At 37.9% G+C, this 18224-nt stretch overlaps 1 protein-coding gene across 1 annotated transcript; it reads left to right on the plus strand.

Annotated features, from left to right (window-relative positions):
* The first annotated feature begins 66 nt into the window (after positions 1–66).
* LOC110054591 (rho GTPase-activating protein 8-like) lies at positions 67–17778 on the plus strand. The gene is made up of 12 exons (XM_020760938.2): positions 67–794; positions 1636–1752; positions 2436–2523; positions 2938–3069; positions 3484–3570; positions 4459–4557; positions 5325–5438; positions 9195–9268; positions 10576–10653; positions 10891–11019; positions 11267–11376; positions 15753–17778. Exons 1-12 carry the CDS (start codon positions 239–241, stop codon positions 15924–15926), a joined length of 1758 nt encoding a protein of 585 aa, XP_020616597.1. The 5' UTR covers positions 67–238; the 3' UTR covers positions 15927–17778.
* The last annotated feature ends 446 nt before the right edge of the window (positions 17779–18224 follow it).

Below are 18224 nucleotides of genomic sequence, written 5' to 3' on the forward strand. Positions count from 1 at the left end.
TACATTTTGGTTAGAAGAAATTACATATTCTACTCTCTCCTCCCCTCCCCTCCCCTCCCCTTGCTTAGTAGTTGTTTGGCGAGCGAGACAGCTAGAAATGTTTTTTTTTAATCTCAAATTTTACAAGTGGGGCAATGTCAACGTTGTCACGACTTAAATGAACGTGGGAAATTATCATGAATTGGTAAAGAATAGTTTAATTTGTCCATTCTATCTTCAAGTGTAAATTTTGACAGATATGAACGAACCGTTTCCCGCTATCGGAAACCAATTCGAAGAGGCGCAGGAAATACCTAACTCTTCGCAAAGAAAAAACGACTTTCTCTTGGACTTGAGCTTAAGCTCTCACGCCGAAGCTGTTTCTGAAAGACGGTCTGGGCATTTGTCACCTGAGAGAAGCAAGAGATACGGAATGACAGATTTTGGTGATATATCTGTGGGAGGGAACTTGTTACAAGAATTCGACCCGTTGTCATCTCAAAACCAGCTCTCAGTTCACGAAGACCCGTCATCAGTGAAGACAAAACCATCCGTCGAAAGATTAGACTCCAAAGAAAATATGGAACTGCGTCGAGCTTCTGGACTTATTCTAGGTCGTATTAAAGAAACTAACTTAGCGAATGCATCAGTCAGTTCGAGTGATGAAGCCACTTCTAGTGATTTTGATTCAGAACCTGTAGATATAGATGGTACATGTACATACAAGTCTAATCTTAATGGAAATGACGGAGCTTTAGAACATTGTGGAGATGCAAGCTTAAATTGTGACCCCGATAGTGCTGCTAAACAGGAAGGTAAGGCTTTTTGTGTTTATGCAGTATAGCTAATAAGTTATAATTTGTTTATTCCAGTTGGCCCTGCTCGGATGTAGTTTCTTTCATCTTCTAAGTGGGATGTCAGGTCAGGGATATTGGCACATTTGTTTTAAGTATGGTATATTGAGTTGGAATCCATTTGGATGTGTTGTTCTGGAAATATCCATGCCCTTCCCATAGACGGTTTTTCAGTCTAACTCCTCCCTCTCCCATCCCTCTGGAACTTCCAGTTTTGGTTGATTCTTTCCTCTACATGTTTTGGCTTTTAAGATCCCCCTCTCCCTTGGAATTTCCAATAACCCTCCCTGGCCTGGGGTTGCTATGGATATTTTCTGGAACCACACAATTTTATCTCTTACAGTTCTTTTGTAATTTGGCCTTTCTCAATTACCCCTCCCCACCCCCTTCCCCCCCCCCCTCCCCCCCCCAAAAAATTCACAAGCCATAGTGACATGATTACATGAGTGGGAAAGCATGTCTGTGATGTAAATTCAATTCTGTGCCCCTTCAAAAGGGGACAATGTAGCATTATTAAGAGTGTTAACTCTACGCTTCCCTAAAATATCTTAAAATACTGGACATTGAAATTTTTGATCCCTGCAAAATAGTACACCTCCATAACAAAAGTATGTTTTAGTTTTTTACCTCCCAAGCACCTGGGATTATTCTTATTCTTCTTAGATGATTAGAGTAACCCTTAGGGAACAGTAGATTGCAGGTTTATTCAACCCAGAACCTGGCAGATGGGTGTGCAAGAATTAAATTACATGTAAATGCTGCTGAAGAGTGATATTATTGCTTAATTTTACCTTCTTAACAGATGCAGCAGAACCAAATTCATCAGAAACTTTAAGACCCACTTCTATTCATCAAAACTTGAGTGCACTGAATGATAACTTTCGTGACATTGCAAGACATCGCATACTATCAGTGGCTGGTAAGTCATTGTCAATTATCTACATGTATACACTATTCAGTGACTTATGGAGAACCATGTTGGTTTTGAATGTGATCATTTTTGCAAAAAGAAACAGACTAGAAATGTGGAGAGATAATTTTCTGTTACTTTTTTACAGACTGGAGAAATACAAAAAAACATTAAATATACTGTTCATTAGCAAGTTCTTTGTCTCAATTTACACTGTATTTGGAGGGAAAAATGCATATTCAATATTAAGTGTCGACAGTAGTTTTTATTATGTTCAAGATACTCTGAAAACTGTGGAACTTCACTTCAAAGACGTCTTACACTTACTGAAAAGAGATCATTGCTGTTAATGATGTATATTAAGCAACTTTAATTATAAAAGGAAGTTGGTATGATAAAGGCAGTACTCTCTCAATTAAGTTGTCAACTTGAAGCCAGCTGGGAGCTGGTCATGTTCTGAGTTTTTAATATACCCATAGATGGTGAAGATAGAAACATATGTCTTTGAGAAATCATCACTCACAGTTTAATGGACTAAGCAACTTAATACAAAGCCTGAAAAAATTAGGGTTGAATCCAATTAAACTACCTGTAGAACTACCAATCTGAGATCAGTGTTGAAACAGTGATCCCATAATAAGCTATGATTATAAGGTAATTTAATTTTTTTCATCATTGTTTCTTTCTTCTAGGTGATGATAAAAGTGGCAGGCCTGTGATTGTTTTCTCTGCTTGCAGAATTCCACCAATAAATTCTATTGATCACACACGGCTATTCAGGTAATGTTATAGAAGAGTATTATAATAATATAATATTATATTATTACTCACTTCAGAGAAAACATGTAATACAGTCATGTTAAAAATAATTATGAGTTCTAGGTGTTTCTTTTCTGGGAGGACATCTCTAAAGTTAATAGTCAAGTGCATAATAATTCCTTTATTAAAGGGATCTCTGTCAGCCAGTATGTATTGCGCACCAAAGCAGCTATTAGTAGACATTTCAATGTACAAGAAAGTACCGTAGTGTCTTTTAAAGGCGCCATGTTAAGTTTTTGGCTCAAATTGTATCAAGTTGGATTGATCTTGAGAAATCTGTCACACAAGGCTCTCTTGTTGTCTGGTAAAAAGACACTAGAACTCCCCTCATAGTATTTACTGAAAAAGGAAACCGAGTAATTTTTTTTTGTTTAGCTATTTGCTGTGTACACTTGATCAGTATGTGGAGAATGACTATACTATTGTGTACTTTCACTTTGGACTGACAAGCAAGAACAAGCCAGCACTGTCAAGAGTTGTTCAGCTTTACCGTGACCTGGACAGAAAGTAAGAACATGACTTATTACTGTTGTGTAGGACTGGTCCTGGTTGCTCAAAACTGCACTAAAAAAACTTGCACACCTGAAACTTGAATTCAGTTTTGTATTTGTAAACATTTCTCTCATAAAAACTATGCTATACATTAAGGTGCTGCTAGAGTTGTATTAATCCGGTGCATCCCATGCTAGCCAGTGGTTTGATTCATCACTGTTGACACCTTTCTGCTTGACAATTTCTTTTCTCTTTCAGTACAATTTCAAAATTTATTCACTGCATATTGTTGCCTGTGTGGAGGAAAATTGTTTATAAGATGTTAAATCTTGGGAATAATATTTAACTAAAGGTTAACAAATGCATGTTCCGTACATGAACATATACATACTTTTAATTGTGGCATGTATTTGGTCTTGTTTCTTGCAGGTATCGGAAGAACATCAAAGCTCTCTTTGTAGTTCATCCTTCCAGCACTATTAAGCTTTTATGGGCAACCATTGCTAAAATTGCGAGGTCTGTTTGTGTTAATAAACATTTAATAATTAGTGCACTAACCAAATTTTAAACACAAGGCTGGGTGGAAGAGTTGGTGTTGGCACAAACAGACAGTGTTGGATTGAGAGTTTGTCAACTGGCCTAATACATGTATGCACCTACTGGTATAATGAGAAGAGATGATGATGATGAGGATGAGGATGATAATGATGACGACGCCGATAACTAACCAAATTTTAAGTGAGGTCGTCGTTTAACACTTAACTCACTGTTTTATAACCCTGTAAATATGGTAGATGTAGGGGGTTAGTGTAATTTTCACTGAATAGATGAACAGCTTAAGGTGAAGGCCAGAAGGTGTGGTAGGCTAATGGTCTGTTCACTAGACTCCTTTAGAGTGGTATACATGTAGGTTCCAGTCCTAGCCAGGCAATTCAATTTCACAGTGACTCTGTACTGTGGAATCATGGGACAACGTCGCATGATCAAGGAGCACATGGAAGAATGTCAAGATAATGAACCGAGTCTTGTATCATGTCAGCACTTTCTAGATCACTGTTTAGTTACATATACATGTAAAGTTTGCATTACAACATTTTTGTTGCTTTCCTGTGCTAATTCCCCGCAATGCGTCTACAACTCTCATAAGGGGGAGGGGGGTGCGAGAGGGCATTGAAAGGGGTTGAATTACTTCTAGTTGCTTCATGCTACAGAAACCAGAATAAGCTCTGGCTGTATGGCCACTGGTTTCATGCTGACTGTTTAAGGTAGAGACTAACAACAGCCAAAGTAGCCTGGGAACAAAGTATAAAAGTCTCTATCATTACTAAATGCATGCCAAACTAATTGTGAATGAAATTTGTTGTTTACAGAAGTGCGCTTCAACTTCTTCATTTTGTGTTTCAGTCCCAAGTTTTCAAGAAAGCTGTTTTATATAACTCGACTTCATGAGCTGGCAGAGTATGTTCATCTTGATCAGATAGACATTCCAGTTCAGGTCAAAGAGTAAGTGCACATGAGTGATGTGGATGAACTTAAAGCCCTTGCTTGCTTTGTAAGTGATTCTGACCAAAACACACTCAGGCTGCATAATGGGCTTTGTGAGCACACTTTGGATCAAGCTACTTTGTGCTTTTAGTCAATTTGATGTTCACAATCAAGCATTTCTCTGGGCATCACTGAAACTAGTTATCCCACCACCGCTCAAAAGCCAAATAGTCAACCCCTTGCAGCCCTTAGTGACAGTTCTGGAATTTAATTTTGACATGTTCGAAATGTCAGTCATGTGAAATTTGTAACCGTCAATTTAGATGGGCAACTTTGGCACATGCAGTTTAAGTAGCCTATAGATGCTGTTCACTTGAGGCAGATAAATACAACTTTTATTCTTATTTAACACTGAGTGAAGAGGGCTACTAACAATAACAGTAATTGCATGTCTTGGGTTTTCAAAATCCCACATCATTATGTCATACACGAGATTATCATGTATGACATAATGATGTGGGATTTTGAAACCAAGTAAGTTCTAGGTGTGAGCAACACGCAACAGTTCCTGTTGTTGACGTTTTGTGAGTTTGTCACATGCTGCAAAGTTTTACCATCTAAATCAGCCCTTAGATACATATACAAGGTTTCTTGAATAATAAAATAGTTGTCACAGGATTGTGAAACTGTCAGTAATTGTTTCTTGTTTCTCATTGACATTGCTTTTTCTCAAGTAAAGTGGGGTGTTTAGATGAAAATCTGTTGTTTTTTTTTTTACCTTTCAGGTATGATGATGGCATCCAAGTCAAACATGTTGCACCCAAAGAACCATCGGGGGTGTTTTACGCAACTCCTACAGAAATCCCCAAAACACAACAGTTTGGTGTTTCATTGACATGGTGTGTATTTTATATAATTTCCATGCATGGATATTCCAGGTTGTTTGGCATGGAGACTGTTTGTGTGTCTGTCAAAGTGTCCAAGATTTTATTTCCCACAGGATATTATTATTTCTAAAAGGATTCTTCAGGCATTAATATTGCCATGAAATACAGTCTTTCCACCATTTAAAATGAGCTTTCAGCATTAATTTGTTTTCAAACAAAGTTCAAACATTTAAGGTGGCCGAACACAGTTTTTGTGTGCGCTTTTGCTGATGCAATTCAGCGCGTGCACAAGGATTGCAAAAAACAAACATGCCGTCAATAGAGCGATCATTTCATTTACTCAACACCCGCACTATCTGTGCTATATTTCTCTATAACTGAACGCAGTGTATTGCTGGCCTTAGTATTTTATTACAAAGATATGTTAGAAAAGGTAACGATGCAAAGAACCCAGCAATTCTCAGCTTTTTCTTTGTTACCGAAAGAACCCAGTTAAATGCAGCGCATGCGTAGTAAGTCAAAAAATTGCGATTGAATGAAAAATTGCACTCTCGGAAATACGCCTATTTCTCGAGAACCACTCATTAGAATTTCACGAAATTTGGCATGAAAATACTTTAGGAAATAAGTAACTGGAGTATTGAAAATAATTGAACTTTAACAAAGGAAATTCTAGATATTCCAGTGAACCTTCAACAAGGGATAATTAAAGATCTCTTTGTTAAATTATTAGCAAAATGGTGTTAACTTGTGAGAATTGTTACAAGCTTGTTGCATGCAAATTATAAAGAAAATCTAATGACCAGATTTTCTACAAATAAACAAAACTGATTTTAAAGGCCTGTTTATATTTGCTCATGTTGCCATGGAAACAGTGCATATGTCAGCTTAACCATCAAAAAACGAAAGTTTGTGTTGTTAACTTGCTTGCTGCCATTTTTGATGACCGAGGGATCGAGGGTTTTAGAGAAAAAGGTGAATGAAACACAGGTATCAAAAACTGTGTTCAGCCACCTTAAGCCGATAAATCATTTTACATTCCATTTCCAGAAACAAAAGTTTAATATTTTAAGTAAAAGTATTTACAAGTGTCAGTTAATTGTACTGTGTAAGGGCTATGCAAAAAAATCAGCTTGTTTTGCACACTACAATACTTGTACTAGTGCAGGGAGAAACTGTCTCCTCTTTGAAAACTGTGGTTAACTTAGCTAACACTGACATCAAAACATGTAAAGCATAGGCGGAGTTTTCATTATAAATTGTAGAGAAAAGCTATGTTTTAAGAGGTTAACTCAGTCATCCTCTTTACTCCTGTGAGTGGAGCATAAGGCTACACAGCAACAACCTCCATCCATCCAGGAGGGGGGGGAGGGGGAGGGAGTACTCCCTTATATGGGCTATATATGTGTATGTGCGGCCCCAAAGGGTATCATGGCTTTTCAGTCATTTTGGCCATAAATAGGGTATTGATTTTGGCCATTTTGGTCACTAATAGGGTATGGTTTCTGCACTGTGGTCTTGAATTGGGTTTGTTTTTAGAAGAAGCTACTTTTTTCATCATTATCAATAAAACCATCAACAAAAGGGGTCGGTACAAAATGTGGACCGCCTACTGGACCCCCTTTTGGACCCCATCTGAATCCCATCTGGACCCCCTTCTGGACCCCCTTCTGGACTGCCATTTGGACCCCCATTTGGACTGTCATTTGGACTCCCATCTGGACCCCTATTTTTTTTCCAGAAAATACAGGCTCCTGATGTAAATAATTAAACTTAGAACATAACACAATGAAGTCTATTTAATCAGTGAGCAAGATGTGAAGAAATTGATGAGTTCATACAGAATTGTGTCTAGAATAATATAATGGCTGCGGCCGCTCTATGAGAGTTACCAGGTAACCGGGTTATTTCTAATTAATCAATTATGATTAACCGAGTTACCGAAAAATCGTGAGTGGCCGCTATTTTTGGCAGTTCATTGAACTTAAATCGGGTTAACGGTTACCATGGAAATTAATTGCATGGTGTAACCCAGGTTTGTGGTCTCTTGTCAGTGCCATGCATTGGCTTTTTCGTGAAATGTGTTAGTCATCACGGTCTGTATTTGAGATGTTGTTCACTGTGGCACAAACAAGTGCATAATCTTGTACTGAACATGGTGAGTGGTAACAACAATTTGAAACAGTTGTATAACTGGAGTGGATTTCTAGTTTTTTCCTCATAACCCAGTTGGCTATACCATATCAGCCAAGTTTGCAAGGAACCTTCACACTTGAACCATGGCCTGAATAGGAAGTGCTCATTTACGTTAGAAGGAGACATTTTAATCAACCTCCACAAAGAACTCAAGAGTATGTCAAAGGGGAGCGTCAGCCAATTAAAATGGCAAGAAATGCAGACGAATGAATGAATTCATGAACAATTTTAGGTGAAGTGCATTTTCGAAACATAACAGCTGTGGACCGAGAGTGTTTCACAGTTTCTAGATGCCATAATTCACGCCTCTCTATCGATAAAGATGTTCCAAAGCAAGTATTTCTTTTTGTCATAAATGAAAGAATACGCAAAGTTCTTAGTGAAAGCACTCAATGTTTATTTGTGTATAAAAGTCATGCATGGTAGGATTCCAGTCAAATTCGAGGACCATTCATTCAATGGCAGTGGAGAACACTCTGATGTCCACACAAAATCAACACCATGTTCAAAAGAACTGCCTTGGAAATTCATGTATAGTGCGCATGAGAAGGAAGAGAGACTGCCTTAGCTGTGAATGTAAAGAAACTAAAGGACACAAAAACAAAGAAAAAGAATCAAGAAAATTATAATAAAGACTGTAGTTCTCAAAATGTGTCGTTTTGTTGGTTTATCCACATCATGACGTCAATTGAGTTCACCCACTTCATAATCTATTTCAATGCAGCCACTCATAAAATATAACCCCGTTGTTTCGTCACAACCAACATTTAACCGAGTTAAGTTATTTGGAAATTTTAACCAGGTTTCTAAAAAATAAACTCAGTTAACTGCAGCTGCAGCCATCATATTATTCGCGATGCTGCGTGATTTCATTATTTCTTCACAATTTGCCCACTGATTAAATAGAGCCCATATTTTCCGGAAGAGAAATTAGGGGGTCCAGAAGGGGTCCAGATGGGGGTCCAGATGGGAGTCCAGAAGGGGGTCCAGGAGGGGTCCAGATGGGGTCCAAAAGGGGGTCCAGTAGAGGGTCAAGATTGAGGGGTCCACGTTTTGTACCGACCCGCACAAAAGCCCTTCATAAGTTATCTTTAGGGCAACTGTGCCAGCTGCAACGGTGGTAAATACATGTAGGGTACTTTGAATATTTGGTCGGGTCATAAATAGGGTAGGAAAAATCGCTGAATTTGGTCATAAATAGGGTAATGGTTTTGGGAAGAGGTACGCACACCCCCACCCAATTTTTCTGGGAGTCTTCCCCCCCCCCCCCTGGCATCCATCACAGTCTTTTGCTTCCTTCTCTACCTCATTCCAGCTTGTCCAGCCCAGATCGTTTCTCTCACCCTCAACAGTTCAAATCTCGAAGAGATAAAAGGTAATTCTTTTCCTTTGGACCCTGTGCAAAGTATATGAAGAACCAAGGTCTGCATTTGTTTGCAGGCTTTAAAAAAACCCTGCAGCTGCTTACTGGTAATTCAAGTTGTGTTCGTAACTGCGATGATTATTCATGGCTTTACTTAGTACAACTGGACCAAAAGGTTTGTTTTTGACCCTTTCTCTCTCTTATTTAAGGATGAAAGAAAACAACAATGATGATTGCATTCCTCCTGTGATGTCAACATCAGTGAAGTTCCTGAGGGAAACTGGTAAGCAAATGATGAAGTCTGTGACTGTTCACAAACAATCTATAAGAACTGGGATTTGAAAACAATGTTTTACTCATCAGCATCAATGTTCGCTTAATGTTATTGTATACCAAGGCTAAAAAATAAGAAATTGTAAGGAATATTCAGACAAGTTTGTTTTAAAGCAATAAGTAGAAATCATGTGCTTTTTCAACACAGGGCTTGACACTAATGGTAGCCAACTAGCCACAGACTAGTAGAAATTTAGTTTTGGCTAGTAAGGTTTTGACTTTCACTAGCCACTTTGGCTTATAAGTAAACAAAATGAAATTGGCCGAACTAGTTTGTGTCTTCCTCAAGGAAGTCAAACACTAACACTTTACTCAGAAACAAGGTCAGAATTTCATTGTGGACGTATCATGTTTACTTTTCGCTGTGTGGTACTTGAAGGGGTATAAAGACTGAATAATGTTATTATATAGAAAGAAATACAGTATTTGACAAACAAGACAGCATTTTCTGAAAGCACACATCAGTGTTCTTTTTTTGTTACAAAATTAGTAGAACAAAACATGAGTATCCTGATAAAATCATGAGCAAAATCGTAAGGAACTGTAAAGGGATAACATTTCATTTAGAGTAACAACACATAGGTGATTTGTCATTGTGTCCATACTGACAAAACTTACCACTGCAGAAATAATTACATTAGAAAGATTTATTTCCTTCGACATTTATTAGCTGTCAACACAAGGTGTGCCAACTATATGTCAACTGGTCAAGAGGTTTCAGAAGCAAAATCACATTGTCTAGTTTTTCTTAAAATTCCATAATGGATACAAGAGGGCTTTTTTACCAGCAGTAAAAAAGAAAAAGCCAAAAAACGAGAGTTCTGAAAAGAAACCCGCTCAGGAAGAAGTTGTACTGTAAGTCTAAAACATCCACCGCCACAATGCTAATGCGTTCTTTTTCATTTCTCATGTTGTTTTATAAATATAATATATCTTGTTGTTTTAGTATTGGAACTGGTTTAAGTACAATGTAATTACCAACAATATGTATTAAAGAGAGTCGCTTGCATTGTGCTTTCAAGTCTTGTTAGTAATCCTGCTGTTATTGGACCTAGCCAACATCAACGCTTGCCTAGCAAATTTTTTTTTTTGGCTTGTAACATCTAAGTTGTCACTAGCCACTAGGCTAGTAAGTTGAAAAGTTAGTGTCGAGCCCTGCAACATGTGGTGCCTAAGGGATCTATAAGCCAACATGTGCATATTAAAATATTATTAGCCTGGTATTCACATAATTTATAATATATTAATAATCAACAGCATTAGAAGTTGAGGGAATTTTCCGAAGATCTGGCAACATGAAGACTGTTAAAGATCTCACTCAGATGTTCAACAAGGGTTAGTTTGTTGCATGCTTTGTTCACATCAAGTAAATTGATCTTAACTTAGGCTCACAGTATACACCAGCTAGGAACCAAACCAGGTACAATTCAGCAAGCAACATTCCCAGCTTATTTGCTAACAAATTCAAAGTGAATAGGTGACAGACAATACTGTTATTGCCATTTTCTGACGGTTGTCCAAAACACTGGCTAGGTGTTCATCTATAATTTATTATTAATTGTGTAATTTCAGGTCTACAAGTGCACTATAGTGACCCAGAAGACATTCACTGTGCAGCAGTCATTATAAAACGATTCCTACGAGAACTTCCAGAGCCAATCCTAACATTTAAACTTTATGATACAATTGTTAAAAGCACAAGTAAGTATTTTATCCAATACATAAGATTTATTGTTTTTGGTACCATATTATTTGTTACTGATTACCATACTACCATAATTTACTTACATATTTACCTGTACACTGTAACAACTTCTTAGTGAGGTAAATGTCTGAAAAGACGTATAAATAATTGCCTATACTAATTTTAATTGATGATTTAAATCATGGTTTTGGTTGTTCCCAGTGTTCATAGTTTGTCTAACAGTTTTGTCATTTCTCTGTCTAGTAATTCCAGATGAAACAGAGAAGCTGAAGGAAATGTGGCACATCTTACACAATGAACTGCCAGAAGAAAATTTTGTCCTGTTAAAATTTCTTATGGAGTTTTTGTATGAGGTGTGTAATTAACAGTGATTTAACCAGTGAAACATTACAGTTGTCAGTAATAATTTTTTTAGTGTCTGTCAAGCAGACTGATCTGTTCACTACAGCTGATTTTACTAAAAGCATTTCTTTCAGAGATAAAATTGTTGGTTGAGCAAATTCAGCAGCAGATCACAACTTGCAGTATCATCCACAGTGAGTTGGTGATGACAAGGTTCATTCTTTAAAGAAAGCAAATGTTTGGGCTTACCTTGGGGGCATTAAGCTCCAACTATGTCCTAGCCCAAAAATCATTCTCACTAGCTGCCAAAATGTTTGTCTCTTACAATACTTCTCTAATTTGAATTTCCTCAAGAATTTGGTCAATGAGGTAAGTGACCGACATAATACACTAGCCTCAGGGCTCAAAAAATATTTGAATTCCTCCTTGCCAATTGGGCAAGCAACTCTCAAATTTTGCTTGCCCAGGGCACTTCCCCACTTGCCCAAGTTTTCAAACTCATTAATAATTCATGAACCCAAAAATGGAAGTCAAATTACAGGCGTGTTTTAATGTAATAAACCCATCTTTACTGTAGTCCTCTTAGTGCTGATCACTTTCATGTTTACACCATTATATTGTAATACTTCCACAACTTTTAACTTCTTCATTCCACTTTTATGAAGTTGTACCGTTTGTAATAATTAACTTCGTTATTATACAGCCTTGAATCAATTTGTTTAATTCGTCGAAGATCGCGTTCGACTCCTTGAATGTTCACCTGCATCTTGTCTAGTTCCACAAAATCATTGTGAAGAGATGCGCAAGAAATTTATAACACGCAGAATTAACAACTAGTTATCTTCCCACTTCAGGGACCGTTCATTTTTTATGAGGGAGGGGGGGCTGGTGGGATTTGGGAAGCACCATTTAAAAATCGCATGACCCCCCCTCAGCTTACCAATTTTTTCACATGGCCCCCCCTTATAGCGGACATTTTTTGGGATGACCCCCCCCCAAAAAAAAAAAATTGAACAAACAATATTTAGATTTCAACTTTTTTAATATTTCTCTTTTATCCCCCTACTTCATGTTATTGTGCTCACTATGAAGACAATATTTACAATCTCTATACGACAGAGAGCTGTTGTTTAAAAAACAAATCAAAAGAAAGAGAAGTCAACTTCGGATCTCCTAGTTATGGCTCGCCCTGAGCGTGTGGCATTTGGCCTCTCATTGGCATCTTCCTCATCTGAATTGATGAATGCAAGAGTGACGTCACTTGAGTCATCTTCTCCCCCAGAGTCAATGGCATCACTGTCATACTCATCATTGTCACTTTCATCCGTTTCGCTGCTGTCAGCACTTGCCCTGTTGTCATTTTGTGTCAATGTCCTGGCATTTCTCAGTGTTGGTTGGCCAGCTCTGAGAGGACTCTTCTGCTGCAAGCATGAATGTCTTACAATTGCCTTTACTTTCTCACTCTTGCTGCTTTTCAAATGCTGCTTCAGCCCGTGGTGGTTTGAGTACTTGTTTAGTTCTGGAACACGTAGCTTTTTAAGCTTGGTTAGATCTTCGCACAACTCAGCCCAAGGATAATCCTCCTCCCTACTTAACTTTGCCTTTTCTTCTGCTCTCTTTTTCCTTTTAAATTCCAGCACTTCAAGATGCTGAAGATAATCCACCACAAACTTCAATTTGACAATAAACTTATCTGCAAATAGAGCAACGCTCTCTGGGTCAGATAAAACCAGCCTGCCACTTCCATGCTCTTTCTTCTTTATATTGTTAATCCAATCGGGGAAAGAGCGCATTACTACATGAGCATCATGAAAGAGGCTCATTCCAAAATGCGCAATAATGGCGAAAGCGACGAGTCGTTTAAGAAAAGTTTTACAGCTGAACGATCCAGGCAGTTTGACATCTTACAAGCAAAAGAAGCAATTTTTCTAGGTGCGGATGGCTGTTCAGAAAGGGCGAGTGAGTTTTCCATGCCAGGGTACCAGTTGAAGCCCAGTGATGGAAGAAAACTGAACTTCTCCATCAAAGAGCACAGAGCAATGGTGGAAAAGTTGAATGTCATATTGAAAGATGTAAAGGAACACGATTCCACACTCTTTCAGTCCAATGGGCTTGCTTTAAAGCAGGGCGAAGAATTTGCCCACAGTTTTAATGTAAAACAGATCAAATGTACAGAAGCTAAGTTGACGAAGGTCACGCAGGACATGGAAGCACTAGAAAATAAGAAGAGCAATTATAACAGCATATTCAAAGGCATACTCAAACAGCACATCAACAAAAGGAGAAGGAAAAAAGAAAACTGCAGAAAGTCAAATGAAAGAAAGAGGAAGCGGACTGAAAACAACGTCCAACGAGTTTATGGAATCTGTGTTGGAAACCCGCTAGGAAATGATCTTCCACAATGCCTTGTGTACCCTCCTAGAACGGCCGTCCCGGTAGAGTGTCTTAAAGTTGAGGATGTTGCCACGTCGATATTTAGAAGAGATGGGCCATACATCGCACAGCTCTTGGAAGGGAATTATTTCACCAATGCTGCAAGAAGCAGAATCACCACCAACCTTGAGCGGGAAGTCAGAGATTATGTTTACACCTTCATGTACCCTGAAGAGTACACTCTGACGGAAAGCAGTGCTGCTTCTTGCAGCATTGGTGAAAGAGACTCCCATAGCAGCACAAGTGGCGACAAAGAACTCAACGACAGCGGAGATGAAGATGAGTGCCAGTGAAAGTTGCATTCGAAAATAACAGTGTTAAATACTTCTTTTCAGTAGCTACAAATGCTTTTTGTCGCTAAACGTTTTTTTAAAGCAGAAGGAAAGTTTGTAATTAATTTGTATCCTGCCTTCTATGTTTATTCTATAGCAATTTTTTTGATATTCAAACATTATGCCATTTTAAAGTTTTACTAAAATATTTCACGTGACCCCCCCTTTTTCCCTTATTTTTTTGGGATGGCCCCCCCTCAAAAGCCATTTTTTTTCGCATGGCCCCCCCCCAAATCCCACCAGCCCCCCCTACCTTATAAAAAATGAACGGTCCCTCAGTTTTGACATAAGCACAGTGTCAAATTTGAAAAGCCAGCGAGGGAAAAATTTTTTGATTTAGGTGAATGAAAAATAGTTCCAGGAACTCTGAAAGTATTTTGATGACTTACTTATCCATTTCTTTTTAATAATATAATAGTTTTCATTTTGGGCGGCAGCGCCCAAGTATGTTATCAATAGCAACCTTGAATGTTTTGCCGAAAACAGAGGTTTACCTGGATTTTAGCATAAAAAATGCTGGCTTCGTTTTCGCGGTAGAAATATGCAGCTTCTTTTTGCATACAATTTCTACAGCTTTAATATATAGTTGTCGAGTTAAGTTCTGTACAGAGAAACTGAAAAATGCTCACAGAAAATTGCTAAAATTTTAAGAAATAACCACAGCGTTTTCGTGCCCAGCGCAGCTATTTTTAATCCTGGAAAGAAATTTGATCGTGGCAGATTTTAATCACGTGCTAGGCAAGCACTTCTGAGCCGTGAACGCACGTCACACAATCAACAAAACAACACTATAAATTGTAATTTTCGTCAATCTTCATCTCAACACTTGCATTGATTACCCTTGGGCCTAAAATTTACGTTTTCTTCTCAAAATCGTTATCAAAAATTTAGTTGGCGAACGGCTTGCCTGGGTCCTTGCCTGTGGGGCAAGTAAGGAGAGAAAGTTACTTGCCTGAAGGGAAAATCTACTTGTCCCGGACGACCGGATGGGGTTTTTTTCAAGCCCTGAGCCTGACAGGAACATTCCCTGGATTGAGGGGGAGGGGACTCCCTTTGGATATGAAAAGGTTGGGGATGCTTGTCATCTTGTTGCAGGGTATAAATCAAGGATTCTGGCCTCATTTAGGGTGTTCATGATGAAACACCACTACTTTTAGCTGCCAAAGTATCTTTTAGCTGCTCGATTTTCGCTGGTCTCTGGAGTCTGGTCTACTAGCATGGGCTGCTGACAATTTAGCCTATTCCATTTTAAGTGATGTCTTTTAAGAGTAAAATAAAGCTTGAGTCATGCCCAGATTGTTCTCCTTTAGGGGTTTAATTCAAATTTTCCAATAAACATCCCCGACCTTTTCATATGGGAGTCCCCCCAGGGGAAAATACTAACCCTGGGACTCTAGACAGGACTGTCTTTGTACTTGGAATATCTAACTTGTCTGATCTTCCAGTAACTGACCATAATGTCTTGAGGGGATTTGTTGTTAATGTCACTGTTTAGCCTATAGTTTAAGGGCAAGAGAAAATAGTCACTGTTGTTGTCTTTCGATGAGCTTGACAATGAACTACTAGGGAAATAGTCTTTTAGCCTCTAATCTTGATTTATACCACTTTTACTTTCTTGGCAGGTACTGGAACATTCTGCTGTAAATAAAATGACATCAAAGAATCTGGCTATTGTGTTTGGCCCAAACCTGGTGTGGTCTAAGTCCCAGGCTGCTTCTCTTGAAGCCATGTCCCAGATCAACTCATTCACTCTTCTTTTGCTGGAAAATGTCAGTTATTTGTTTGGAACGAGGTGACTGCAGTCTGGTAACAATATGTATAAACAAGAAATGAAATGAAGTGTTGACAGAAGTTAGTTGTATAAAGCAAGACTGTACATAGTGTGGAAAGTGTCCAATAGCTTGCAGTCAACTTAATCTTTTGTTTGCTATTCATTATTTTCATGTTAAAGTTGATAGCTGTGGCTTGTGAAATGTATAATGCCAGCCACTCAGTCACCACCTTTGCCCACGCTCTCTGTACATAATTATTGCTGCTAACAGTGGCAACAAGTATTAATAATATTATAGATAATATATAAGTTAAAGTAAACACAAATCTTGCTGTGTGAGCTCAGTTCATTCCCACGAGAAGGACAGACTGAGATTGACAACAAAATTGCATACAAGAGATGTAACTCATCTGAGATAAAGCAGTTTTCGCTGAGTGTCAAAAGCAATTTAATATGCTTGAATTGCTTTGGTTTTGTATAATTAAAAATATGTACCATTTTCTGACCCAGTGAGTCAGAGGTAAAACTATAACCAGTTGGGCCTTGCACAAGTGTTTTCACCTGTGTCTTGCTCTGTTTAACATAAATTTACTTTGTGTTTTGATCTGCACATTCAATTTTTTGTATCCTTTGTGTTGGCCAGATCAGTTACAGTACATGCATTATTTGCTTTGGCTTTGTTTTAACTGCACTCAGTTGAAAACTGCTCTATGTTTTGTATCTTTATCAAATTATTGGTCAGTACCCAGTTCAGAGTTTTCATGGCTGAATGTATTTGATTTCTGTAGAACTATATACAGGGTTCGTACTCTTTTTCAAAAACAAATTTCCAGGACTTTTCGAGGACTCAGATTGATTTTTCCAGGACTCTAAAATTCACATTAACCCTTTCACTCCCAAGATCTTAATGTTAATTCTCCTTACTGTCTGCCATAAATTTCGTATTTTTCTACTTGAGTTTAACAGATTTCCAGAACTTTCCAGGACCAGTAGCCCTTTTCCAGGACTTTCCATTCCTGGAAAATGCCACAATAAAATTCCAGGACTTTCCAGGTTTTCCAGGACCTGTATGAACCCTGTATATATGTACTGATGCAGCTTGCACACTTAAATATACCTCTTCATGCAAGGCTGCATCTCAAACAACTACTGAGCCCCTTAAGGGAGGCACCAGTTTTAACTCATGAAAAGGATTCAATGGGTAAAAATCTGATGCTACAAAACTGCTCATAAATGATGCACTGTCTTATAAATTCCTCATAATAAGTATGTCAGAAATTTTATTTTTTTCCTCGCTCTTTTCCATTGTGACCTGAACTGCTGTCTATAAAGTCACACAAAGGTGAGTTTTGTAACCAGATTCCAAAGTGATAGATTTCTACAGAGGATTCCACATAAACACTGCATTCAGCTGATGTGGTTAACTATCCTCTCTAAATGAATAAGATAAAAAACCATTTATTTAAAAATTGGGATTGGTCTAGCACAGGGCAGTGTCTGTACTGTACATGTTGGCATCCCACAGTATGCCAGCCATAATAACCAAGTCATTGTTAAAAAAAAAATTGTTGAACGTAGACTGCTTCGATTCTACAGGTACCTACGTGATCATGCAATTGTTGTCATTGCCACGATATCATAATTTCCTTTAGATTTTGTTTTACATTACGTAGTTTGTGGTTCCCGTACTACTTTCAAGTGTTATATTGGAGTTTATTTATGGGTTCAAGTCAAGACTGAGTTATATAATATACTTAATTAAGAACAGCAGTGTATATATTTTATAAAATATTGAAGAATTTTGTCCATATGAGATGATTATTTCAGTTTAAAAATTGTTATCTTGAATAAATGTACATAGTAAAAGTCATTCTAAATTTGGTAAAAATTGAATTCAAAGTACACCATCTCATTGATATGCACAATGCTTATTACAAGAACATGTTCCAAGTTGTTGTAAACTCTTTGTGAGCCCAGACTCATGAAAACACGCCTCAAACTACAGTCAATACTTGTGTTGGACACAAATAAACTCTTTAAGTTTGATTTTGACAGACAGCTGAATCTGTGTTAAAATATTGGAACCAAATTGCTTGCCATGGCTATCAAACTGCAAAACAGAAAAGACTACAGTGCAGCTGCTCTTGTCCTTATTAATTATTTTGTTCAATTTTCAACAATAGAAATCAGATCAGTCTTTTCTCACGCAAAGCTAATGATTAGGTGATTAAAATGACTGGAAAAAATTTGGGGTGCCCGAGCTTGCTAGTAAGCTATAACCATTTTTCAACTATTAGAACTCAATATCAAGGCAAACCTGCCA

The sequence above is a fragment of the Orbicella faveolata genome, unplaced genomic scaffold, assembly GCF_042242905.1.
Source record: "Orbicella faveolata isolate gen_17 unplaced genomic scaffold, um_ofav_v1 contig_1, whole genome shotgun sequence".
In the NCBI taxonomy this organism is placed as follows: Eukaryota; Metazoa; Cnidaria; class Anthozoa; order Scleractinia; family Merulinidae; genus Orbicella; species Orbicella faveolata.